The sequence below is a fragment of the Seriola aureovittata genome, chromosome 6 (assembly GCF_021018895.1).
Source record: "Seriola aureovittata isolate HTS-2021-v1 ecotype China chromosome 6, ASM2101889v1, whole genome shotgun sequence".
Taxonomy (NCBI): Eukaryota; Metazoa; Chordata; class Actinopteri; order Carangiformes; family Carangidae; genus Seriola; species Seriola aureovittata.
The window spans coordinates 12,334,207-12,361,318 of NC_079369.1; the positions used below are offsets into that span (position 1 = coordinate 12,334,207).

The window sequence follows — 27,112 nt, forward strand, 5'->3', positions numbered from 1 at the left end:
TTAGATTAGGTTATGTTTTGGATGAACACATATGTAATACTGTAAAAAAAAAAAAAAAAAAAAAAAAAGAAAAAGAAAGAGAGATGCATCAGTCAGGAACACTGAGCTGAGACATTGTTACAGGATGTATTTGTATTTATGCAGGTAAAACAGGCATGTTAGGAGAAGTTCAGGAACTTCATGAGAGAGTAACTTGCAAAAATAGCATCTAATATTTCATTTTGGATTTTGCGTAGTAGAGAATAACTCTCCAGCCGCAATTTTTCATGTTGATCTACTGCAGCTCTTTTTCCCATGCTTTTCATTGTAGCACGCACTCCGGCTCAACGCATGCTTACCCCGGCCCCTGGCTGTGGCTATAGCCCCGACCTGGCCCCAGCTGAGCAGTGCCAAGCTGTCCAGTAGTTAGTTAGTGTCTGTTCAGGCCCGGCTCGGCCCGGCCTGGCCCGGGTACTAATCCCTGGGCTGTCAGAGGACCCCGCTCTGAACTCATCCTGCAACACAGGAAAACGCTCTAATTGGGGGATTTTCTACATCATTAACTCTGATGAGCAGCCATCCCACCCTCCCTCCCCTCTCTCTCTTCCTCTCCACTCTTACTTCCCCTCTCTCTGTCTCTCTCACTCCCACACTTTTACTCCAGCTTAATCTCTTTCTTAATGTTTCTCTTTTTACTTTCTCCCACTCTGACTTCCTCACATTCTCTGTCTCCCCTTTCATCCTTTCAAGTCCAAAGCATTTTTTTTTTCCATTTTCATCCACACAGGGTTATGGTTGTTCAGCTCTTTGAAAACACCTTTGAGATATGACCTCATCAAGTGCTACAGGTCTTTCTGGTCTTACATGTGCAAATGTTATAGTCATAAAAAGTAAAGTGCTATTTCCATGATCCCTGAGATTTGAGTTCAAATATGGTCTTTCTTTTGTTCCTCTTTACAGATGAAGTTATGTCACATGATAACTGGTTTAACTTTTGTTTTATGCCAACAACTAGTCTGAGTTTGTGCCTTTAATATATTACATTTGAGTCACAGAGCTAAGCCTTGGATTTTCTGAAAAATCAATGCAGATTTCTGAAAAACCCAGAAGGTTGTTTAACAACAGCCTGAATGCTTAAACACTCACATTCTGTCCACTGCACCATACAAAAGATTTTAAAACATTTCTCAAATTGTGATTGAATACTCCCAATCCAGGTAGCTGCTGGAAATTACATATGTGTATATATATATATATATATATATATATATATATGAATTTAAAAAACTGCTATATTCATAAAAATATTGGAAATAAATATCAATATATACCAATATATCAGTTGTATAAATCAAGCAAAGATGTGTTTGTTTGAATTTGGAAAAAGATGCCCAATTTGAAAAACTAGGTCAAAAACCTTATACTGTGCAGCCGACAAACTATTTTCTCATCCAGATGTTTACAGTATTTTTTTTTGGCATCTGTAAATGCCTTCAGATCAGCAGTAAGTGTTTGTTAAAAACCCTCTGGGTTTCCAAAAATACCAGTGGGTATTTATTTTTGGCATAATTGGATGCTTAACCAAAAACACACTGTTGTGTAATGCAGTATCTAATCACCTCAGGACACTGGCCTGTTACTTCCACTGGCCTACCCATATGGCCCTTGAAGTGAGGTCCTTCCAGGCCTCCATCTGTCCAGGAAAGTGATTCACACGCTGAGGAGACCAGCTAGCACGGCGGCACCAGTCCCTCTGTGAACATGTGTTGCAGCGGCTGAGCTTGCCGGCCTGGGGGCAATTAGGGAGCTGGGCCCTGTGGTCAGAGGCCCCCCTGGGAAGCCCTGATTGATTGGAGTCTCATCTTCCTAACAGGCTGGCACCCTGCCATCAAGCCACGGAACAGCAGAGAGGATTGGGAGGGGTAAAAAAAAAGAAGAGAGAAAGAGCTCTTATATGACAGAGAGAGAGAGAGACCACAAGTGTTAGAGGAAAAGAAAGAAAAATGTCTCTGCCCATGTATGTCAGATGATAACGATTATACTGTCGTAATCTTGGATTGCTCTTTAGACTTAATGGGGTAAAAAAAAAAAAAAAACATAGCGACTATGTGGGAATGAGTGCACAGGTCAACATGAAAGCACTGCAGTGAGAAAGTGGAGATCCATATTCTATCAAACTATATTTATTTTCAGTAGATCTTCATTCTTTCCAGAATATGGACATCAATGATCCAGACAAAATCAAAAAGAAAGGAAACAATGATATTACTAGGACAGATATAACTACAACATGTAAGAAACAAAACAGCCATACAGGAAAGAATATCCTGTGCATTTTCACATAAAAAAATTAAAACTGGCAAAGATCTAGTGCAGTTTTGTCCATTATCTAACCTTTGGCTTATTCTTGGTCCAAAATCACATTTATGTAGCATCCTAAAGAAGCTCTTAATGTGCAAGGTAATCCTCATTTCCTCTGTGGTCCTGGCATTGTCCAACAGGGAGTTTAAACATCACTAACCAACAACACTGAAAAAAAAAAAAAACTACATGAGGACTGATCATGAGCAGCAGATGTAACACTATGTTTTCCCTCTCTGAATGGTACAATAGATTTTCCAACAAACCAGAAATTACTAAATATTGTTGTTATTGTTTTTGCTGCTGATGTAGCTGTATTCACGAGTTGCTGTCAGCACAATTTTCACATTAAAGTGAAATATCACAACCATACAATGGGCAGTCTTGGGGAAAATGGGTCTCCTTTTAGAAAACAAAATATAAAAAATACAAAAGATTCTGAAATTGCACTTTAAGATTAAGGATTTTCTCTCCTTCTTGCTCCATAACCAAGACAGAAAAGTTACCATATAACTTTTGTGAGATGCTGTAGATCCTAAATATGTCAACACCAAATACTAATAAATTTAGCTCTACTCAAAAGAAATATAGGCAACTGTTTAGAATTGATCCTCTCTACCTTTAACACAATTAGAGCTTAACTCTGTAACAGATGGTAAAAGACCAATATTGTGTCACTAATGACCATAGCAGCTACAATCCTTGTTTCTCCTCCTTTGATTGAGAAAGAGAAAAAAAACTTCCATGACAAAATGGTTACAAGGGCCTATTTAGTGCAGCCTGAGACCGTTTCCCCCCCTTCAGTTACAGACAAAGAGGATACACTTGGATCAATTGTGCCGAACAAAGACTAAACTATGTGGGGTGACGCATCACACAGGGCTCTTTCTGCTGCCCTGCACGTACACGCAGCCACCCAACACTGAGCTGCCAACAGGTTTTCACCTCCAACAGCCACTCAAGCAAAAAGAGGGTTACTCCACTCACCAGCCTGCCTTCCTGCCTTCCTTCCTTCCTTCCTTGCTTCCTTGCTTCCTTCCTTAAAGCATCTCAGCACAAACCAGAAAAGGATTATAATCGTGCAGGATTATTTTTGGTATATTCTGCCCTGGCCCACTTAGAAGGTGGCATCATATCTCTGACTCTACTACAATTATGTATTTTACACTCTGTGACACCATAAGTGGGAGAATTTCCTCTCCCTGTAAATTGAAAACCATGAGCTGTCATCCTCCTCCAGTTATAACAGGTTATCTATTAACTGCAGGCTCAAATATCTAAACTGGGCAAGTAGCAACATAAACCGTGAGTGGGAGAGATGAACTGAAAACCAGTTGCACAGTTGTTAGAGACCAAGAGATGAGTGAGAGAGACGTGCATTTACACAGTCGGAGACATTGCCTTGATTTTCTTTAAAAAGCTGCTCTCACATTAAACCGAGACTGGAGCTCCATTCACAAAGTACTCAGAGACTCTGATTAGCTGACCCATGAAAATTCGACAATTGGATTAATTAGTAAAAACACAAACTTGCCGATGAAAATGGGAAAAGCAAAGAATGATCATCAGAATGTGATGTTCTGTCCGAATCAACCAATCTGATGGTTGACACAAATAAAGGAAAAACTGATGAGAAACGTTATAATACCTACAGCAGTGCTTCATTTAGGTGATTTTTTAAAATTATAGCATGTGTTCATGAACTGCTTTCCTCTGACATGAGCTGTGACAAGGGACAAATAAAATTCGCTAGACATGGAGAAAAGGATTTGACCTTTTCTTACATATAGGTTCAATGGCCCCTTGGAAAACCAATATGCCAATATTGCCACTATCAGCAGATAAGCTGTTCATGAATGTGGGTAGACCTATGCATTCAGTTAAAGGGAAGCATGTGGTTTGTTTTAAAGAGTGGTCGATAAGGAAACAATGTTGTGTGCAGCAGTTCCTGGGTTGCAAATAGTTTTTTAGAGCCTGACAGTTGACAGCACCCAAAGCAATGCATAACACCTACAGTTTGGAGGGAGAACAAGTTAAATTGAACAATTCAGAGTTCACTTGTCTGCTTCGTGTCCGTGAGATGACAAAAATAAGGGGGGAAAAAAAGAAAGTCCAAACTAAAAGTTCAAAAATCCTCAGTCTTCACAGTTCAAAATCCATTTCCTTTGATCCGTGGGTAACAGACACAAACAGTCACTGCCATTTTTTCCAACATTTGTTCTCAATGTCTGCCACCTTGAAACCCAAGAAAAAAATTTCAGCATCTCCCTTTCCCGACGTTACTCACATGGACTGCTAGGTTTGTTAGTCACATGGGTTGCCAGGTCTTGTCCATAGACTGGATGTGTTCCTTTGCTTTCATTCTCAGTGCAGCAATACTAGAGCTGCGCTGGTCCACGTCCTCCAGAGGGTATTTATCGGGGTACGGTGCTGGACACTGGTAAGGAGGAGGGGCCATGCTCTGCATCCCCTGACTCATGGACGGATGAGGATGAGAGTGAGGATGAGGATGAGGAGGATGAGGAGGATGAGGAGGATGAGGAGGATGAGGAGTGGAGTTGAGGAAGCTGTGGCTGGGGTAGCTGGGCTGGAGGCCTTGAGGTGGACCCATGAAGCCTGGGATGCTGTGGACCGGTGTGGCACTGGACAGGGGAGAGGTCAGCCAGGGGTCCAAAGGGAGGGAGTTGGTCATTGGACCCATGCTGGTGTGAACTGGTGCCGGGCGGTTGAAAGACAGCATGGGAGAGTCATGGAGCTTCATGGTGCTGGCATCCATTTTCTCCTGCCGACGCCATTTAGCTCTGCGGTTCTGGAACCAGACCTGGAAGACAAAATCAAGTTATTACTAACTGAACATAGATATAAAGAAGAAGTACATGAATTTAGGAAGTTGTTGAAGCTTCAAGCCCTGCAAGGATTGTCAATATGTGTTGACCCATGAAAAGAGTGACGAAGATCCAGTTGAGATCAAAATGTGCAGTATGCAGGTGTTCCTGCAGGTGTTATTCATTTCATCAGCACCATCGTCCAATAGCCTTGCAGCCACATGTGATGTGTGTACAATTACACTCCTTCAAGATTGTGGTGACCTATTCTCCATTAGCAGAGCCATAGCCTAAGCCCAAAGGCTTGGCACGATCCTGCAGTCCTTAAGTGCATCTCAAAGTTTGGAATCACAGCAATTTAACATGTGCTGTGAGTGTGAAGGCAAGATTAACACCTCCAGTTTCAACACGACAGCATAAAGCTATAAACAACACAAATCATAAACTATAACTGTCTGGTTACTGTGCCGCTGCTGTAAAACACAATGTAATAACAGCCCAACATAAGAGAAAACAATACAGCAACAAAAACAAACACTGACACCACAGACCCTGAATATTTACTTATGTAAACTGACAAAATATCTTAGGCTTCATCAATATTAGAACTCATGCAATGTACATATGGATCTCTGTGATGCTGGCTGTTATAACTATAGACTTGTTTGGATATGTTCATGTTGGTGCCTCTGATGTTGTGGTTCCTCTTACCTGAACTCGGACTTCAGGGAGGTTCACCTTCATGGCCAGCTCCTCTCGGCTGTACACGTCTGGGTAGTGGGACTTCTCAAAGGCACGCTCCAGCTCATGCAGCTGGTAGGTGGTGAAGGTGGTGCGGTTGCGCCTGTGTTTCTTCTTGGGCTGATCGTCCTTGCAAGGCTCCGGAGACTTTCCTTCATCACTGTCGGCGCTCTTCCTCAGCTCACTGAGTTCCTCGTCGCACTTATTTGTGAATAAGCCAGTATCTGTTAAGCACACAAGAAAAATAAACCAGGAGTTGGTATTTTCTTTATATATTTTTTATTTGCAAATGTTTATCATATACTCGGTATTCTACATGTGTAGGTGCAGTCTGAATATATTATATTAAAACTGAAATTTAGAAGAAAGGAAAAGCAGAATGGTTAGTTGAAATGAAGAATGTAGTTCCCACTTTCCAGTAGAGCAAACATTAGTTTGACACCTGCAACAATAGGCTACTGTAGGTCAGTGAAGCAAGCAATCCCCTGAACTTCAATGAAGCTCAAAAACATTCCTAATCGGATTTAGAAAACTTGTTTCCAGTGTTTATCTTCTCCAAAGGTAAACTGTCTTTTAAAAAAGACATTTGGAATCAACTGTTCACATTGTTATCGCTGACACAGGACTGCAAAGCCACTGTTAGTCAATTCCCACAGTATAGTTATGTGTTAGAAAGTATTAGTATTATGATCAAAGCAGTAGCCACAAGAGATATTTCTTACTCTAAAATGCATCCAAAACATGAGAATGTCAACAGTCCTGTGGACATTTGACAACACTAGCTAGTGACAAGCCTTTTACTGCAACTGTCCTTCCTCATGATCGTACAAGACAAACAACTTCCCTTTGCCTTCCTCTCAATTGTTCTTCCTCCCATTCATTCCTAATCTTCAGTAATATCTTTGTATATCACTGTCAAAACCAGAGAGAAAGATAAACTATCACCTGGAAAAGAATGAGGTCTAACAATGTCAAAACAAGATTGTGTGCCGAATCAATATTAATCTGACTAGTACACAATTGAGTTAAGCAAAGTACAAAGACGATGATCCGGCAATCAGATCAGTTGCACTTGAGAAGCAGCTACTTTACGAGCGTCTACATCTGCCAGGATCAGACCTGAATCAGATCCCATACGTCATTCAGGCTGTGTTGCATAAGTTGTAAATCACAGAAAGTATGTTAACTTTAAAATACTTTCCTGGCAGAGGCGTTAGGATTCTCAACGCAGTCCCCTGTATGAAATATAAATGTTACTATCAAAATAGATTAACAATTATTTGGCCAAATTATTCCCACAAGTGGAATAATTCAGAACTTGCATAAAATAATAAGTCTACACTAATACTTGTCCAATGTAGTTATGAACTAACTACCATATAGTTTGACAAAAATGTGCTAGCTGTTTTCAGAGCATTCAGTCGACGCTCACTTTCTTCTTCAGTTTGCTCAGTTGTCGCGAAAAGCAAGTACATGGATTTTAAACCTGAAATAATTGATTATTTGACTACTTAGGGGATTCAGAAAAAAGTTATGAGACATTTGTCACTGAACTTGTTAGGAAACAGCAACATTAACATTGATTTGGAGTCGTATTCCTGTCCACCTGATGAATGTAAGTGCAATATTCACTTTCTTTTGGCTCTGTTTTTGGCCTCTACCAACTCATGAGGGCAAATATCTGGCCCTTTAGCAAATGAAATGGTCCACTATATTCACCAGCTAATCGCTAACTGTGTGTCTGTCTGCAGTTCAATGCTCAGCAGGTAGTGTACAGTGGGTTTTTAGAGCTTTCAATGCAACGCTTTGAGGGAGGTGAGAATGAATCAAAACAGTAAAGTTGCTAAAAGTTGACCTAAAACTTGATGTAAAAGCTCTATAAAGGTTTGTCACTATGAGGGACGCCTTTCAAATTGTCAAATTGTGTTCACATTGTCATTTGATGCACTAACATCAAACAAATATCACTTATAGCCATTGTAAGTTACATTTAAGTTTCTAAAGTCAATAATGAGCCTTCATTTTTAACTACTGTAGACTTGATTGTTAATTTTTCTGATTATAGTAGGTTGTAGTTTGTATTTGTTCAATACATGCTGACAAGTCATTGTCCTTTCACTGCTTCAGTAAAAACAGAGGGTATATATATGTAAATGTGAGCTTGTTTCTGTTAATAGGATGTGTTGATGGAGAGAAAGGAGGGGGTCAACGTGGCCTTTCAACTGGCAAACGGGAGCAGAGGCAAAGGCAAAGCAGGATTTTCGGGGGTTAATTTATCCACCTCTCATTAAGCAGCTATGACAAAGGCCAGGCTCTGACAAAGGCAGAGGTCAGGTCTGGTTCAGTGACCAGCTCTTGGCCTGTCAGCCCATCACAGCCGCCGGTCTGAAGGCTGCCCACTGTTTATCAGCCAGCAGAACATCTCAGTACAGAGAGGGGGGCCGACTGACACCGAACTCTGAAAAGTTGCTCATTCAGGGGGAACTGGGCTGACTTCACAGGATAGTTACATACAAAAGGGTGATGTCATTGGTGTTGATGTACGTTAATCAAGAAAAACTAACGTCCTCCTGGATTGAGCTACTAAATTTGTATCACTTATTATCACTTTACTGGTGAGTCTATGAGGATATATCCATCTCCAGTTCATGGAAATGATATTTGTGTTGTTTCTGCCCCAAAATCACCAACCACCTGCCAGATCCTGCATGTGAAAATGGCTTCAGATTAAACGTGATAAATTTGATCCTGAGATAGAACGATAACAACACCCGAATGAACTACTGTACAATCTAATCTGCACAGAAGAGAAGATTAGGGGAATTCCACAAGGGGATGGGATTGTGCTCAGGGACATAAACCCCCTTACACCATCTTGTTCTGGGATTTATCTCTCAATCTCAGCCGGCACAGTTCACACAGCTAATGCAACAGGCTCTACACAGCAACAGTATGTAACACACTGATTCTGGATCTGCCTGTGAGCGGTTCCAAATGGAGCTGCACCAACACGTAGGATACAATTGTACTAAAATTGCCGCGTTTAAATTGGTCAAATTTCTAATTAATTAGTTGCCATTGTCTAACAAACAATGGCTCAAATAATGAAACAAAAAAATTGACTATTGCATGTCACAGGTCTCATGTCCACAGAGACATGGCTGCTGTTGTGAACACACAAGAACAGAACTGATTTCCCAACCCTTTGTTTATTTCAGAGAATTTGATAATTATTTATTAAAATGATGATCCATTGTTTGGTTAAATTGGTTTCATTTCTATTCAATAAACCTTTGGTAATGGGAAAAAAATATCAGATTCAGATCATAAAATTCAAGTAAATATATACACCTGCAGTGTATTGTGGATGTTTTTGTCTATATCTACATGTCTGTGTGATCTCTTTTAGTGGATATTTTATTGAAAGTTTTGAAAGGGCTTTATGCATTTATGTTTCCTAATCTTTTTCATGACAAGCCTTATACTATTAAACCTAACCAGTTCATTCTGGTTTTTGAAAAAAAAGTTTTGTTTGGACCATGAAAGACTGAACGATCATGTTCAGAGGTCAAGTAGTGCTCAGAGACCTCAATAGCCTAATGTCAGTGCACTAAACTCAATTGTATCTTACTCAGCTTTCCAAGACCAAAGGCGCTGCTGTATAATCAATACCCTTGACCATCACATATGTTTTGAGGCAAAAAATCAGATGATTAATAAACTTAAGCTCTGAAGCAATTGATGTGCACATAATGGGGACCTCCTCCAAAATAAAATGAGCACCCAGTGAAGTGAAACTAAGTGCTCTGAGAGGTGATAATGCTATAATAAAATAGACTCTGTTTTTCCAGGATGGAGGCCAGCATCACCATCAGCTTCTCTCACCATGGTACTGCTGCTGCTGCTCTGTGCTGCCATTTCTCAGAGACGAGAGGTGCCCACTGTAGGACGGGTGTGACGAGGGCTCCTGCTGCTTCCCAGACTCTGCCAGGCCCTCTATGTCCACTTTATGAGGTCCTGAGGCCCCAGCAGGACTGAGCAGGGGGTCCTGGTCTTTACTGAAACCGAGAATGACATCAATGCTGTGGACGCGGCCTCCTGCAGCGAAGCCCCCACCTTTCCCCATTTCGTGGAAGTTGCTGGGTGAGAGGCAGCTGTCGTCCACCATGCTCATGGTATCCAGTGATAAATGCATTCGAGCGTCTCGACACTCGCCTGGGCCTGAGGTCAAAGGAAAGGGGTTTAATTTAAGAGCTAAAGGTACAATAATGTGTCAGAGATCACCTGGTTACCCTAGATGACCGTGCTCATCCTTCTACCTAGTTGAACCCGATTATCCGCTGCAAAGGTGGCAGGGGATCGAGACTCTGAAAGCTACAGTGCATAACCAAAAGTGTACTGATGGAAACTATAGGCGTTTTTAAAGAATCCCTCGTAGAATAGTGCGTAAATGACATTGTACTGATAATGTTGCTTATTTCTATCACTTTTCAAATCGTAAACTCATAACAAAACAAGTCTTAATGGTCACAAAACCATGTCATGTTAAGTACAGATAGCAGCCATAGCCAGGATCCAAATCTTTAAAGACTAAGAAAACTTTTAGGAACTGCAAGTGCGATGTCTGAGGTTATGGGCTGGCAATGCATTCAGAGATTATATAACTTTTGAACAAAGTAATGCATGTTGGTCAATAAGAAATGAGGTGTCTGTGTCGGAAAAGATACAGTACATCTGCATTCAGCACATCATGTTGATGTTAATTAATATGCCCTGTCTCAAATAAATAAGAAATAAATAAAGTAAACTAAAATAAATTTACTCAATTGGAATCAGAAGGATTGTGTGAAAAATGGATTCTGTATTCCTTTATCTATTATTTGTATTCTGGTATGTAATTAAAACAAAAGAGTAAACTTCATGCCAAGAGCAGCTGGAGTATGTAGAGTTTTAATAAACTGTTCAGTCCATCCCAAAATTTACCTATTGAGCACACCATCTTTTTGGACTCACACATCTCCAGTTACTGGCACTTGCATGACAAATGACACAGTTGAACTTCAGTGTCAGTGAAAAGTATGACAGCATACAGTAAAATGAAATCGTGTCATAGCTTACCTCTTGGAAGTAAATAGGTTGAACTGTTGAAACTGCTGATGCCAGTGCTCCACCTGTTCACCCTCCAACCTCACTCTTCCTCGGATCTGCTATGTGCTAAGCTCACAATCACGTAGCCAGCTTTGCTTACCTTGCATCTCCTTAAATCATTTCTCTATGCGTGACAAACAGTCCCGACAAAAACACTCCAACAAAGTGCATGTAAATAAAACCACCCAGTGCAAAGAACATTCAACAAATGAGTTGAGACGCCATGCACTCCAGCTCAAAGAGGAGAGTGGAAGAGGAGAGAGACGGAGTGGGAGAGGTGGACAAAGCTGAGGGAGGGTGTAGGAGGTGAAACGAGAGGATTAGGAGAGGGTTATTAATTGGAATCCTTCCCCTTTAAGAGTGATTGGCAGCTGTTTTCTGCTCAAGTAATTGTTTTAAATGTTATTTCCATTCACCCCTACAGGAGGAGGCCCAGGCTAATGAACCCCGGACAAGACTTTCTTTCATAAATTTACTGTTTTAAAGACAAAAGAACCACTGAAAGTTTTCACTATGCACACCCAGCCCCCTTATTATTACTACTATTATTATGTGGAACTACATGGAAAAGGAAACTTTATTATGATAATACATGATGTAAAATGCAGTGCAACATACAGATTATCTTCATATAACAAGCTGATAATGATAAAAGACCTCTTAATTTGGGGCAATGTGTCACAGAAATGTATCATGTGGTTTAAACAATCTAACAAAGCATTTTGTTTTTAACTTTATATAATTTGCTAAAATTTTAAAAAGCATTACAAAGTGAGATATAGTCCTAAAAAAAATATTTTCTGACACTTCTGTGTGTGATCTGTCTGTGTTTGATCTGTGTCTGCTAAACCATGGCAAAATGACCGGAAAAGATTTTAAAAAGTGTAATGTAAGTGATACTGCTATTAACTGTAAACTCGAAAATAAAGGTGTCACATGCAACCACTCAATTATTGATGTTTAAAAAGGTGAAAATAGCAAATTTATCAATTAAAACAGTTCAGGCTTTGTTGTTTTAAATTTGCTTACATTACATACTGCAGTAGCCTATATGAAAAAAGAAAAAATGAAGTGATGTCACTTGAGTCAGCGTCTGTTGATGCTACTACAAGTATAAAAAAAAAAACCTGCTGTTGTGGAGTTAGAAAGTGAGTTTACCAGACATCTGTAGCCCACTCCTCACCAGCAGCTCAAGGCTACATTAGCCGCCACTAGCCTGACACAATCAAATCTCTGACCAAACTATCTGACTCAGCAGTCATGTTGCTCTGTGGGTTATAAAGGTGCCTCGTTTTAACCAGAAAGAAGAATAAATGGAACATGTTACAGGAGTACAATACTAAATCAGTGTAGTAGCTTACCTGTAGTGCTTTTACCTGATACAATTTGTACGTTTTGCTATTGCTACATAGCCAGTGTTAGCATTAACAGCTGTTTACTTACCAGTCTTGGCAAGAGCTTCAGCCGTTGTTGCATTTACAAGACAAGAGGTTATAATACATCCTATATATATATATATATATATACATACATATGATACTTCCTCTAGCTGGCTAGCATGCTAACTTCAGTACAAGAAAAGAAGTAATAGATATAGTGCCAAAACAAGAGGGTTGCTTTCCACTGCTGGAGACAGTTCGTAAGTTAAAGTTAAAAGTTAAAGAAGTTTGATGCTGAACTTGCAACATGTTTTCTAGACAAGTAAACAACTTTTAATGCTAACATTGGCTATGTAGTGATAGCAAAACTTACACCTTTGAAAAGGTTAACTGCCTCTGCACTACAAGTAAGATATATATTTATTGGTATTTAGGCTATCTATTCAACAAGTGGTGGATATAAAGTCTGGTTGTAACAAAGGGAAAAAGTTTCTTATAATATCAATGAAATTAAAATTTCAATGTAATAAAATTAAAGTAAAAGTCACCTTCAAACAAAATATTTAAATACATGGTTTTCTTGTTAAATAATTTAAATGAATAACCATCCAAATTTCAGAACAGAAAACCAGAGTGTAGCACAATTATAGCACATTATTTCTGCCTCAACAGCCCTTCATTACAAATACAGTCACCAACCAGTCTGTTGACAAAATGACTCTCATTGTCAACAATCTGACAGAGTAATGATGGTCGAAGGTGCTTGTTTATCGGCTCATGATTTTGTTAATACGTTTTTGTCCTTCCACTGTTTCTCTGTTATCCTAATTGAGCATAAATTGGTTAAGAAGGAGCAGTGTAGTTATCAAGCTGCTTAGTTTTATCAGATGACAATGTAAGTCCCCCTGATCCTATTAGGGGTAAAAAGCAGCTAATGTGTAAATGCGCAGTGTCAGCTTACTGAGGGAGGTGCAGAGAGAGGAGGCAGGAGAGAGAGAGAGAGGGGGAGAGAAAAAAGGTGAGGTGGAGGGAAGCGTGAGGTGGCTATGTGACAGGGGGAGGTGAACTCATGTGATCCACTAGTTCTCTGTCATGTAAAAGTGTACACACACACACACACACACACACACACACACACACACACACACACACACACACACACACACACACACACAAAGTCTCATACAATCTTTCTTCCACAGACATGTAAACAAACAGTTGACAGATAAGTAGCAAGTGCACTACTGCTGGCAGTTACATCTAAATAAAATCATTAACAACATTAATACATTAAATACATGAATAACTCTAATACACTAATTCGGCTTGTGCTATGCTCTTTGCCAGAAATATTACCTCCACTCTTCCATCTTCCACCTTATATGGTCAGGTGTGTCTTTCCAATTCATGTCCAATCAGCTAAATTTAGAAACAGAGATAAACACACTGTGTGATCCGTTCCTTACACTTGCAGGCAAATTAAAAAAGAATGGTCAAAATCCGTTTTACAGAGGCAAAGAGTTTTGACTTTAACTTGTGCCAAAAACAGTGGAACCTACACTCCCTTTAATATAATGTGTTTTTTGTTAGACCCTTCGTCCTTGCTAAATGTGACTTCCGCACGTCGCACCTCCTGTTTGCAGCGTAGGTTTTCTGTTATCTATGTGTCTTTTATTTCCCTCCCTCATATTGTGGGCATTTGTAAACCTTCAGTCACTGAATGATAACATTTAAGAAGCGGATTTTGATCCATTTGAGGATTATTAGAGCCACGGGCTTAGAAGTCATGCTCAAAGTTGTACTCTGACATCACAGGTAGTCTTTCAAGACTGAAGCCAAAACAACTTCATTACTCCTCTGCTCAGGTGTACATCAGGACAGTCATAGTAAGGGTGGGGTGAGAGGTATCATTGCCTTACTGCTACACCTATATGGCCAGTTACACAGTATGCAGTCAGTAAATTATTATATAGGCCTGTGTCTGTTGTACAGTGTGCAGTTTTATCTGAATTATTATCTATTTAATAGAAAATATATGTGTAGTAAAAAGTAAATGTAAAAATGTGTCAAAATAAATTTTTTCCCATAGTCAGTCCCCTTGTCACGCAAGCACCTCTAATGTCAGACATTGAGACAGATGAGAAAGACAGACTGCTCTTAACCTTATTCTTGTAATTGAATTACTGCTGCCCCCCCAGCAGGGTAAGCTTTCACACTGTTCACAGAGACAGCATGTTTAAGTTCATCCTGTCCTGATACCTGTTACAATGACTGTCAGCAGCAAAATATTTGCTGTTGTTGTATGACAACAAATTTGAAAAACGTGGACTATTTTTTCCCTAGTAAAGTTTTGTTCTTCACCGTTAGGATGTAAGTTGTTTCAGAAATATTTTAGCCTCCCAGCGTTAACTTTATTCTTCTTGACATATTTAATTCAAATTGTCTCAATTTGAGTTGTGTCCTCAGGAACAATTACTACATGATGACTAGGACCATTACAAAGACAGGCATGCATAAGAGAAAATGTGATTTTGAAATGCTGGCAATAATTGAAGTCTGTGACAGAGATGATAAAGTGAAAACCTCATTTACTTTCCCTTTTTTGGTGCAGTAATTCCACTCATGGACAAGTATGATCTGTTGCCTGTGAAGTGGCCAATCCAAAACTTATTCGCACTGTGTTAAGCCTGACCTACTTGGTACTGTACAGTATGTTCTTGGCTAAACATACTTCACACAGTTCCTAGGGCATTTTAGCAGGCAGTGAGCCTGTTGACTCCTGAATGGATTATTGATCTCTGTGGTATTACCAGTCAACTAATATAAAAATAATTTCTTTAGCATTCTAAACAGTAGCCATTGCAGATATCTTGAAGAGAAGTGTGTGAATGTGCACAAATACCAATGTTTGTGCATTTTTTGTAATCTGACTTCTTTAAGGTTTTCATGAGTAAGATCATGGAAAGAAAAGAGAGAAATGGTTCAACAGTTTTCGAAATACACTACTTGCATAACCATGAATGCCCACACCAACCTTCATGTACATCAATTAATAGCTATTGAGATATTTCTCTCGAGACCTCTGTGGTGGACCGACAAACCAAAGGATTCACTGACCACCACCACACCAGGGTGGCTAAACTAGTGTGGCTAACAGGGATGGAAAAATTATTCTTATCTTCTACCTAACTTATGTAACAGTAGCTATACCACCCTGTGAAAATCTGTTGCAAATGAAAGCTCTGCGTTCAAAATTTTAAAGTAAAATTGAAAAATCTGCTAATTTTAATTAAGTCATTTAGTAATTTTACCTACTTTTATACTGTTGAGTATTTTAATCTGTGTCATATTTAAGAAAGTATATAATATATTTAGTATGTAAAGTCATAATTTAAGAAAGATATAATTAAGTAAAAAGTACAATGTTTGTCTCTGAAATGTAGTGGAGTGGAAGTATAAAAGGAAAAGTGAAAAAAAGGAAAAGTAACTAAAAATTGTTACCGTGTCTCTTGTAACCAGAGAGAACAGCTTTAATTAGCTCATTATTATTCATTTTGTTATCTTGAATTTTTGCCACAACCTGGCTGCATAGTAGATTTCTGAAGCAGAGGAAAGAAGCTCCCGAGGGATGAGCAGCTGCTGAGATGATTTTTCTGGTTTTCTAAGAAGAGCATATTATGTACTTACATTGGCTCAGTGAGCTGGACCTAACTTGACCTCAGACCTCTGAGATGACCACAATCTACTTAAAGGCAAGAGTATCATATTACAGACAGAGATTTTAATGTGATCTTAAATTGTCCAAATACAGTTGTTCCCCTAATAATTGGGGGACAATTGTGTAAAACATATACACACAATAAACATTGTTCCAATTTCCTACATGTTAATATCCTAAAATTAAAACTGAAAGTCAGCACTTTCACTGTCCTACCACTTATGGACAGCACTGAATGTCAACCTCTGTGTTTTCTCTCTTTAGGAAAAACTGAAAGCAACAACTCACAGCTCACTCTTATGCCAATGCTTCGACAGATTAGCTCTTCACTAAGTATTAGTAGAAGAGCATACCTTGAAAAGGCATTAGACTCTGAGAAAAACATCTCAGCTCACCCATTAACATATGGGTACCAGGATAAAAGCTTTGTCCTTAGATCCCTACATCAGTGCTACCAAAACACACACTGACAAAGAGCAAGGACAAAAATCCTCCACCCAATAATGTATAACTCATCCCCATCAATGACACCAAATCTTTTATTATCGTTTGTTTTTTTTTTTTTAACATTTGGTTCCTTTATAAATCCTTGTGCAGAAGATTGCTGCTCATCCCATTAGAGAGCTTCGGGAAAACACAGCAGATTGAACAAATCGTGTCAGACCCTCACTCACACTGTATAACATGAGATAGAGGCTCTATTTGGGGTCTGTCTCCTGGGACAGAGACAAATACCGGGCTTACTTTGGCTTAAAACAAATCACATCTTTAGTTTGGTCTTGTGATGTGACAATAATCCCAAAGAAAGAAAGCTTCATTTGTGGTGAGTGGTCTTACATTTCATTGCATTTCTATTAAAAAGAGGCTGACAATTACATATTGTGAAATGAGTGATACATATCCTGTAATAAATACAATAACTATGTATGTAAAATAAACAACTGCAGTCCAAAACCTTTTCTTTTCAAGATAAGGAAAGCAAAAAACATTCTGTACCTGCAAAAAGAGCAAGAGATCCCAAGAGATGCTGGAAGAGGACAGCGGATGAAACAAAGTCGCTCCTATAATCTCAAAATCCCAATAAACAGGGAAGAGAAAGTAGTAATAAATACCGTATTTCCCTTAGATTTAATCTTACGAAACAAATTAAATTTGAATGAATTTAATCAAATTTGAATGAATTGAATCAAAGTCCGCCCCAAGTAGTGGAGGACAGAGTGGCAAAAATATTATAAAAAAAGTTGTGACTGCTGGCCTTCGTAAAAGTAAAAACAGCTCCCCACTTTAGGAGAAATAACCAAAGGCATACAGAGTATCTGCAGCAAATGAACTGTCAAATCCTCCCAATCTTCTTTGCACACGAGCAAAATGCCAACCATTTTTTAAACCCCTAAGTAAAATTCTTTAGTTATTATTTACCAGAAATAACATTAAATATTTTTCATATTAAGCCCTGAGTCCATGGCATATTGCTGAGCATTAGCGCCGGGATACAAGCAGATTTTGTTGATCTGTGATTAAATCCAGGATAAACATTTTTCCTTGTTCTTCAATTCTCTCTTTCCATCCTCTTTCCTACATACAGTATGTTTCATCTTTTTCTGACATCTCTCCGTGACATTACATCCAAATAACCCGTATTCACTGTTCATACACGTATGATACTCACATGGCAATAAACGGCCTTTAAATCCCAGTTGCTCTCATCAGACCTGAACTGACATTCAAACATGTGGCGTCATTCAAAATCAATGTACAGTCTTTCAAAAAATATTATGACGCTCTACTGTATTCATCATTCATACAGGATTAAATATTGCATTTGTTGGGGACTATTTTCATCAAGGGATTAATACACATTTTGTACTTGAGTGAGTATTTACAACAGCAGGACGATGTACTTGAGATCAACTCCAGTTAACTACAGTGACCATGTTCACGGTAATGAAGGAACATGTCACCCAGTGCAACAATGTGGCTCACTGGTGTGTTTGTAATTAATTTGGACAATGATGGAAGTCTGTGGCACAGAGGAGTAAATTATACCAGGCTTTGGTTACACAGACAAAACTTGTTAGAGGGATCAAGTCATTATTGGTTTAGGCTTTCAGGTGATTTGTTGACAATAAGAAAAGTGTACAATATCACCAGTTTTATCCTTTGATTTTCCCTTTAAAGTTTGACTATGTCTCACAAGTAGAAGAAAGAGTCTACAGCTAGCTAATGGCTCTGTGTACTTAGGCACTGTGGTGCTTTGAGCTACAATGCTAACATCAGCATGCTAACATGTGCACAATGACAACAGCAACCTGCCGATTTAAGCAGGTATAATATTTACCATATTCACCATCTTAGTTTGATAATTAGCACTAAACAGAAAGTACAGATGAGGCTGTTGGGAATGTTTTGCACAAACTGGCTCTTAAACCAATTGGACAAAGTGAAATTTGACCAGATGATGGTGCAAGATTTAAAAAAGGGTTTACCAAAGTTATTCAGCCTAATTGTGAGGGAGGACATGGATTTATGTACCAAATTTCATGGCAATCCATCCAATCCTTGTTATGACATTTCACTTGTGGCACTAGAAAAGGCAAGAGATCACTGAAGTCATTAGGACTTTTTCCTCTGGGGACCAGGAATGTCTGTATAAAGGTTTCATAACAATCCATCAACAGTTGTTGAGATATTTCAGTCTCAATATTAAAATGACCATACCATGATCTGATTCACATTTTGTTTTGCTCAGACCTGCTAAAGCAAAGTTAGTATATTCATGACTCCAATCATTAAACCTTTTCTTAGAGATATTACATGACGACCAGAATCATTGTCTCATCCTGTGTGCTGCGTTAAAGGAATCCAGTCGTACTCTAAGTGTATGAGAACATTTACTCAGCTGGTTCGTCTTGTGTAATGCACACCAACCCTGGAGCAACAATGTGTGGATAAGCTGTCCAAGAGGCGGCACTCTTCTCCGCTCATTGTGAGTTCAAGATTTACGACCAAGATCAGCAACCAGATCCAGACCTGATCCCATCTCGACGCTCTGACCCAGGGCTAGAGCTGTGTTCACCCATCTCTCGCTCAAGTTTCTCCCTCAGTTTGTGGAAAGCCGGTCTTCTGCGTGGCTCCTGCTCCCAGCATATCGTCATTAGGGAGTAAACACCAGGAGGACAGTCTTCTGGAGCCTCCATGCGATATCCCCCCTCCACTCTCTCCTTCACCTCCTTCAGAGACTACATGATCAGGAGCAACGAGGAAAGGGGGAAGTGGAAAGTGTGGTGACATTAGTTTGCGGTATAAATTTGAAATATTGGTAAGTGAAATAAACATTTTAAACAAATTTCATTAGTCGGGCAGTATTATAATAAAAAAAAACACTTAAACACTCTCTGAAACTTGATTACAAATAAAAAATGTTAGGCTCTTATCTGTACTATGTCGGTGAATAAAGTGTGCACACAGACACTCATACTCTGCCTCTTTGTAATTTTGATCATCTCTCTGTTCGCTCTCTCAGCCAGCAGATAACAAATTACCAGGTGCACAGTTTAATTGAGGTCAAAATAAACATGACCCAAATAAACCAACCCTCCTTAATGTTAAACAGGATGCAATAAGGAGATATTCATCTACGTTTAAAAGGACACCACTTTATGTAAGGTGCAAAAGAGATCAAGAACACGCTACTCTAACTGTCCCTTCAATTAATGCTGCCTGATCCTGCTGCCCACACTGGAAAAGACTAGCGTCCTCCTTTCATCCTAACAGAAGAACAGAAGAGGGACTTTAGTTAGCTCCGTCTCTCTGCTAAACCTCTATCCTCACTGACGCAGTACCATGATCACAGTGACCTGAAGTGGGTTCCTGCTCAGACGCACTAATTTGATCCACTGACGACTGACCACTACGGCTTGGCAGCTTTTCCACTGACACACCTACTATGTGATAAGACATGTATCCTGAGATGACATGCTAACAGAATTACGTAACACGCTTGATACTCCTTCCTGTTGGGTTTGGGGTGGGATGTTAGTCAGGAAGATGACAAATATTTGTCAGAACTTAAATGTAGATTTCTTACAGGGTGACTTCTCTCAACATCAACCTTTGTCATTCACACACACAGAGAGCAATACAGACAAGATGGGGGTCTGTGGTTTCTAAAAACAAAGGGTTGTGCAGTAATTTGACTGTGTAAAGACACAAGCACACACACGCACGCACGCACGCATACATCAACATTTGCATGTGCTACATACCATCTTAGGGTAAGGCAGACGACCGTATGAGAAGATCTCCCATAGAAGAACACCATAACTCCACACATCTGACTTTGTGGAGAATTTCTGCAGGATGGAAACAAACGTATGTAATGATGAAAGATTAAGTAGCCCTTTCTAAAAGGAACTCAAAAACTCAGTGAGTAGGAAACTTTGAAATCCTGATGAATTAATGCACTGAATAAAACTTACACTGGAGGAAAATATGCATCAGGCCCCTACAACAACCCGGCCCTTATTACCTTATTAATTACAAGGCATTAATAAATGATTGTTAGCCATTAATAGAATAATATTAAACAAACACTCTTTTTTTTGTTTCATTTTATTTTTAAATTAAGTAAAACATATGTGTAAAACCCAGTGTTTCTTTGGTGGTTACTTTGTTTTGGGATTGTTAGGATTTAGTGATGATCACTAAATGAAAGATAGTTAGCACACTTTCCAGCAAAGAAGGAGAATCAACTGCTGTTGAAATCAGCTGCTGGAGTATTTAGTTGAAATAACCATGAAAAATAATAATTACGGTTAATCAGTGAAGTATAGCAGGATGTAAAGATACAGAACAATAAAAGAAAAACAAATCCAGGGTAAAAGAAAAGCGGCATAGCAGTTATTCAAACTGACCTCTTTCCGCAGAGCTTCGGGGGCGGTCCATTTGACTGGCAGCTTGACATTATCTGACACCTTGGTGTCCATCTTGGTCAGGCCAAAGTCGCTGACCTTGGCCACACTGTCGTCAGAGACCAGGATGTTACGAGCTGCCAAGTCTCTGTGAACAAGCTTCTTAGACTCTAGGTACTCCATCCCTTCACACACATCACTGCAACATCAACATGCAAATACACACAAGCACTTCTCGTTTGACTTTCATAGAACACACTGTACAATTTTACACTGTCCATCCCTCGCCACAGTGTACACAATGTTTTGCTGTGGAGAACATTAGTAGAATTGAACTCACAGTGCGAAGCGGAGCAGCTGAACTGAGCTCACAACTGAACGTCCCCTTGTTCTGAGAAAGTTAACAAGGTTTCCCTGCAACACACAATAAAATAAGGTTAATAGGGTTCTATAAGTGAGTAAACTAAGTTCTAGACACACGGTTTTTAAAATGTCACCTAAAGACTTACCATAGATGAGGACAAGCCCCCAGCAGGCTTCTGGATTTTGGCCAGATTTCATTAACCAGGAGAGAAAGGCAGACAAGCTGCATAGCCATCTTTGCACCTTAGTTTGAATTTTTTGACTTGATTGCCCAGAACTAAATTCCTCATAACTAACTTAGTTTTCTAACCAGCTGCTGCTGCTGCTGTGATTTTGCCAAAAAAAGGCACATTTATTCACAGCTGATGAATCCAACTCTCTGTTTAGACAGAGGGTCTCCACAATGCTGTATATTATCTGATTAATATTGGTCAAAGAGGGCAAGCCTATGGGGTTTCACTTACTATATTTGGTTTTATTTTGTGTTATGTATTTTTGAACAGTTGTGCTTAGCACAGTATATGTTTTATATTTATATTGTATAATTATCTTAATCTACCTCTGATAAATGATGTGCTCACTGTACCTTAATCATGAGCTCTGTGACAATATGAAGCCCTTTGTGAAGAATGACACCCAACAACCGCACCAGGTTTTTATGCTGGAGTTTCCTGGAAGAAGTGAAACAACATTAAACTAATATAAGTACAGAGCAACAGCAGGAAACACTGAGTTCAGTCATCACTGAGCAAACACTTTGGGTGTTATCACCACTTAATACAAAGCTTCCTCAGATGATTAAGGAGATTTTGACAGAAGTTACAAAATGATGAAATCTTCAGACTCACGTCATAACTGCAGTCTCCTGCAGGAAGGCCTGAGCTGTGACGTCACATTTAATGGTCTTTACTGCCACCCTCTGGCCCATGTAGTCCCCTTCATAAACAGCTGCAGTTGAGAACCACACACATCATTTACCCATCAAATCTATATATATATATATATAATATATATATATATATATATATATATGTGTGTGTGCTCTAAGCTTGCTTTATCTTTTTCATTATACACCTTGTGGGGCACAAACATTGGCTGGTAAAAACAAGAGGGGAAAGCTCACCACCAAACTCCCCTTCTCCAATATTCTCTCCCAGTGTGAGCTTCGTGATGTCCAGCAGCCATCCAGCTGGAGAGGACAGAGACATGGACAATACTGTAAAGCTGCCGCACACTTTTAACTTGCTTTTATGCTCACTGCTATTAATAAGTGATATACTAAAAAAGATTCACGATTCATCTAAATGATTTAATAAAGAATCCCTCATCTTGTTAAAATGGTTTTCAGTTGTTTATATATAATTTTTATTAGGGCACGAATCTTAACACCAGACTTACTTTTAGACAGCTCTAACTCAGCTGACTTGGTTCCTTGTTTTTGTTTGGGTTTCACAAGAGTTGTAGCAATAGAGCCTTTGTTCTTTGAGTAGAACTGCAAAACACAAAACCAGATATTCATGAAACATACAGTTATTTATAATAGTTTTTTCAAAATCTAGAATATCATTTCGTCTGATATGTTCACACTTGGTTCAGTTTATAGAATGTGTTGCCAGATACCGTGCATGAGGTTTATAAACAAAAGAAATGTACAAAGAAAATACAGCTTGAGCTCTGCAAGAACACCTCCTCAGTTCTCAGGAAGTCATTTCACCTGTGGTCAGGGCTGTGGCTCTACTAGAAACCAGTGACAGTAAAACACAAAGCAATATATACCCTTAGAAATCATCTGCTCGAGGGGAAGGAAAGGGACCTTAAATGTATGAACCAGGACTACAATAGTAGTAGGTGCAGCGGATGGGGTTTCATCTCGTGGCAATGGCTAATCTGTCAATTGGAGGAACGGGCAGGCGTCTTGGCGATGGCCAAACAATGTGTCCATCATTTATAAAGTTAATCAAAGTTTGTTTGAACTCGTTAAAACTAAGCTATGTAATAAACAAATGCCTTAAGTGCACCAGGATGAGCAATATTTCCCAGTTTTGTAACAACCCCTTGGCTGGGTCACCCAGACGTAGTGTGAGAGAGAGCAGTTATAAAGTTTAAAAATGTAACAGCACTGAGTGACATGTCTGAATCTCTGTGTGCTACGTGTCCTCATCTACATTTGATCTCTAAATCTCACATATTGAGGGTTTCTGTGGCACCTCGAGCAGTTGTGTCGGGGTTCTGATTTAATTTCAGTTGTAAGATTTTCAGGTTTAAATCCTGAAGTTTTCCTGAGTTCTGGGAATAACCGCCACACAGTAAAGCATGAAGGCAGCGTCTGAATTAAACTGCACTGGGGCAGTAGCAGTTACAGTGTAACATGATTCAGCCCAAATGTTAATCTTGACTATCCTCCTTCTGTTTCCTCAAAGGACTAAGTCAGCTAGTCTTACTCAGACCTGAGGTCATCTGTAGTTTGCTGATAAGCTGCAAAATATGCTGCAGAGAGCTGTTGTCTCAAAATACACCCTCACGCAAACACAGGCCAAATACAGATAAACCAAAAAAGTGCTGTGCGTCAAAAGTTTTCCTGTCCGTGCTTCAGTTCGACACATGCTATATATATTTATACTGGTGGTTTTCAGGCGGACATAAATACAGCAGCCATCACAGTTTCTATGGCAGCTGTTTCCAACCTTTTTTGGCTTATGACCCCTCAAAATGAGGCAGTGCGCAGACATTCATGGCCCTCAGAGGATGAATCCTAATGACTTTGATGATCCTCTGACTTTTCCTCTAGCGCCACCATTAGGTTGACGTTTGAAGAAGAACTGAATGGACTGGATTGGATTGCCAGGAAATTTGGTATACAAAATGAATCCACCTCAGGATGAATTGTATTGAATGTTGTTACTGTTTTCGACCTACCAGAGCAGAATCAACTGGCCGAGGAGCATACAGGAAAAAGAGCTGAACTAAATTTAGGAGGTTGAATCTCCTGCAATCGCAGGCCACAAGCCAAACAGCTTTGGTCTCACAATAAAATTAGGTTCTTTACACTGCAAGTGTTGGGGAAGTTTTGTGAAGAAAGTGCAGGTGAAGCTGTTAAATGACACTGACTTTTTGAATAATATAGACTACATTTAGTCAGCAGGCCATATGTGCATTTTTTAAAAGACCCTCAGAGAAGTTGTGAACACAGCAGCTGTTTTTTTGTTTTTTTTCATCCAGCAGTCAGGTCATTTTCTCTTACCTCTATCATGTCAATGAGGTTGTAGAAATACTGTGTGTGGTCGATGGTCAGCTTGTTGTCCTGAAAAATGACCCGGTAGTGGATGACATCTCCAGAGACACTGATGCACAAGACATAGTCGCCGGGATGGCGGATAGACTCTCGCACCAGGAACAGGCCATCCTCAGCTGGCTGCAGCTTACCCACCGCCTCTGGACCAGAGATCTTCCCGTGAAACCAACTGATGAAAGACAGCACATGGTGAAAAAACCTTTGTCTCTGCAAATAAAGCTGATACAATATTCATTTGGGACCTAAAAAGCTCCCCAGCATCTCACAGATCCTAGTTTTTAACAGGCGGGAGGTGACTTCATGGATTTAACCAACATGCTGCAGCCAAACACTCCAAAAAAGGAAGTTAGAGTGATTAAACCTCAGACAGTGTTTGTTTGCTCATCAGCACATACTGTGTTGTCACAAGATGGATTTATGCTTACGTGAGCCCATAATGACACAGAGGCGAGCCTTCCTGTGACCAGCTCAAAGTTAAGAGGAGTAAAATTCAGAGGAAGAGGAGACGTACGGCATGAGGCTGAGGCTCGGGTCGACACGTAGAGCCTCTCTTTCACGAACATTGGTGGAGCTGATGAGTCCCTCCTCTCCTGTGGTGTTGTGTCTGGCCTCGTAAAATCCCTTCCTCTGCAAAAGAGCAGTCAAAGGTCTCGTGTCATATGGTGAGAGGAGGAAGAGGAACATTTAGTAGTGCGCATGAAATGTGCTTTGTTTTAAGAGAGCAATCACTTCTCTTCTACTAAACAATTAACATGGCTTGATTAAAACATGACAGTACTGTGTTCATGTCAACAATAGTGAGGATGTCTCCTTTGTGGTACGCCAGTTCTCCAGGTTTGGGTTTTCTGTGGTCTCCCTTTGCTACGCACTGCGTACCTGCAGCCCAGTTCATCTGCAGAGGCAGAGAGAGAATAATGACATAGACATCAACTCTACACTATCTCTGGGACTGTCTGAAATAATGGAGTCAGACTTTTAACTTTGTGTTATGGGTCTGTTATTACCTAATAATTTCTTGAAGAGCAATATCATTTGGTATTATTTATAGTAAATGTACGGAGCAGAGCCTGGTAATTTTAGTTTGCTGTGTTAAGTTTAATTGCCATTGTTGATTAGACAAGCCTACCTTCAAAGAATTGCTTAATTTAAACCCAAGCAAATATAAAAACATGAACTCATAAATAATTCATTACTAATAACTTTATTGTTGCTGCTATTTCCATGTTCTCCTTCACTGACTAAAAACTCTTGGTTATGCAACCTTTGCATTAAATTTGAATTAAAACATTGGAGATGTACCAACTACACAAACTCTCTCTATTTTACCCAGAGTTCCAATCAAACTGCGTAATTCTCTCCATGAAGATTTGTGTGACTCTTTGCCTTATACTATTATATTTATCCTTTTTAACCAGTGACAGTGTTTATATGGTCTTGAATACCTAATAGATCAAGAGATCTATGAGAATTTACGGAACCACTGAGTTCCCTTTCTGTGCCCAATGCACATGGAATAAATTGCAAATAAATTTAATCTCACTGTTGCTGTTCAGACAGTTAAACAGACTGATCTCAATCTATCAAATTTGATTCTAACAACATTATTCATCTGGCTGTATTGACAAACTTCACTTTAGCTCAGACTTTTTTTTCTTCTTTTTTTTTCCACATTCATGTTAATCTAGATAAACACTTTTTAATCTCTAAATATTTAACAGTTTAACCACAGTAACTCAGAGATCATGGGGGCTTGGTCCAGGCCCTTACATTATTCTATACTCAACGTGAACTACCGTATCAGCAGTAAACAGCTGCTGGTCTTTGCAGTACATACCTTTGTCATGAATAGGGCTGGAGGGTCGAGCACCTGTCAAAGAGAAAACTGTATCTGAATAACATAAGTGTTTGTGTATTATACTGTCGAGGAAAACAACAATAGTGGAAAGATGTATTTGTGAGTAGACAGGTAGTGACAGCATCGTGGCCTGCTGCTCCTAAAAGTAAGAGGCAGAAGAAAAACGCCTCGACAGCTCGTTTCGTCCGGTTTCTTGTCGACATGAATGTTTCAGTACCTACCTCCCCGCGGACAGACGCTGACAGCCTCTTCTCCTCGGGACAGCTGCTGCTGGGGCAGTAAACTGGAAGAAAGCACCGCCACGACCAATTTCAAGTCCTCAGCAGCTGCAGTTTCTCTTGGTCTCATTCAGCTCCGACATCTGTTGGTAAATTTCTGCGTAATAACGAGTCAGCACCAATTCACATCTCAGATATGTGGACCGCTGCTGTTGCGGAGCGAGCGCGGAGTCAGCCTGTCGAACCACTTCCTCAAAATTTAGGATAATGTAGTTCCTATTTAATGAGGTGGCGCAAGAAGTGATGCTTTAGATGACTTGCAC

The 27,112-nt window shown here is 39.6% G+C and overlaps 2 protein-coding genes across 3 annotated transcripts; both read right to left on the reverse strand.

Moving 5' to 3' along the window:
- Positions 1 to 2,146: 2,146 nt before the first annotated feature.
- Positions 2,147 to 11,335, reverse strand: rx1 (retinal homeobox gene 1). The gene is made up of 4 exons (XM_056377701.1): positions 11,025 to 11,335; positions 9,792 to 10,127; positions 5,877 to 6,130; positions 2,147 to 5,161 (listed from the first exon to the last, which is right to left on the reverse strand). The coding sequence occupies exons 2-4, from the start codon at positions 10,099 to 10,101 to the stop codon at positions 4,649 to 4,651; spliced, it is 1,077 nt and encodes a 358-aa protein (XP_056233676.1). The 5' UTR covers positions 10,102 to 10,127; positions 11,025 to 11,335; the 3' UTR covers positions 2,147 to 4,648.
- Positions 11,336 to 16,192: 4,857 nt separating this feature from the next.
- matk (megakaryocyte-associated tyrosine kinase) lies at positions 16,193 to 27,019 on the reverse strand. Of its 2 annotated transcripts, none has more exons than XM_056379492.1 (13): positions 26,793 to 27,019; positions 26,551 to 26,583; positions 25,495 to 25,608; positions 25,228 to 25,343; positions 24,666 to 24,885; positions 22,823 to 22,916; positions 22,548 to 22,613; positions 22,273 to 22,372; positions 22,011 to 22,095; positions 21,402 to 21,475; positions 21,065 to 21,170; positions 20,417 to 20,503; positions 16,193 to 19,390 (listed from the first exon to the last, which is right to left on the reverse strand). In XM_056379492.1, the coding sequence occupies exons 2-13, from the start codon at positions 26,557 to 26,559 to the stop codon at positions 19,163 to 19,165; spliced, it is 1,299 nt and encodes a 432-aa protein (XP_056235467.1). In that variant the 5' UTR covers positions 26,560 to 26,583; positions 26,793 to 27,019; the 3' UTR covers positions 16,193 to 19,162. The 2 variants fall into 2 exon arrangements, with proteins under 2 accessions (XP_056235467.1, XP_056235466.1); XM_056379491.1 differs by having other exon boundaries at positions 21,065 to 21,260.
- Between the last annotated feature and the right edge of the window lie 93 nt (positions 27,020 to 27,112).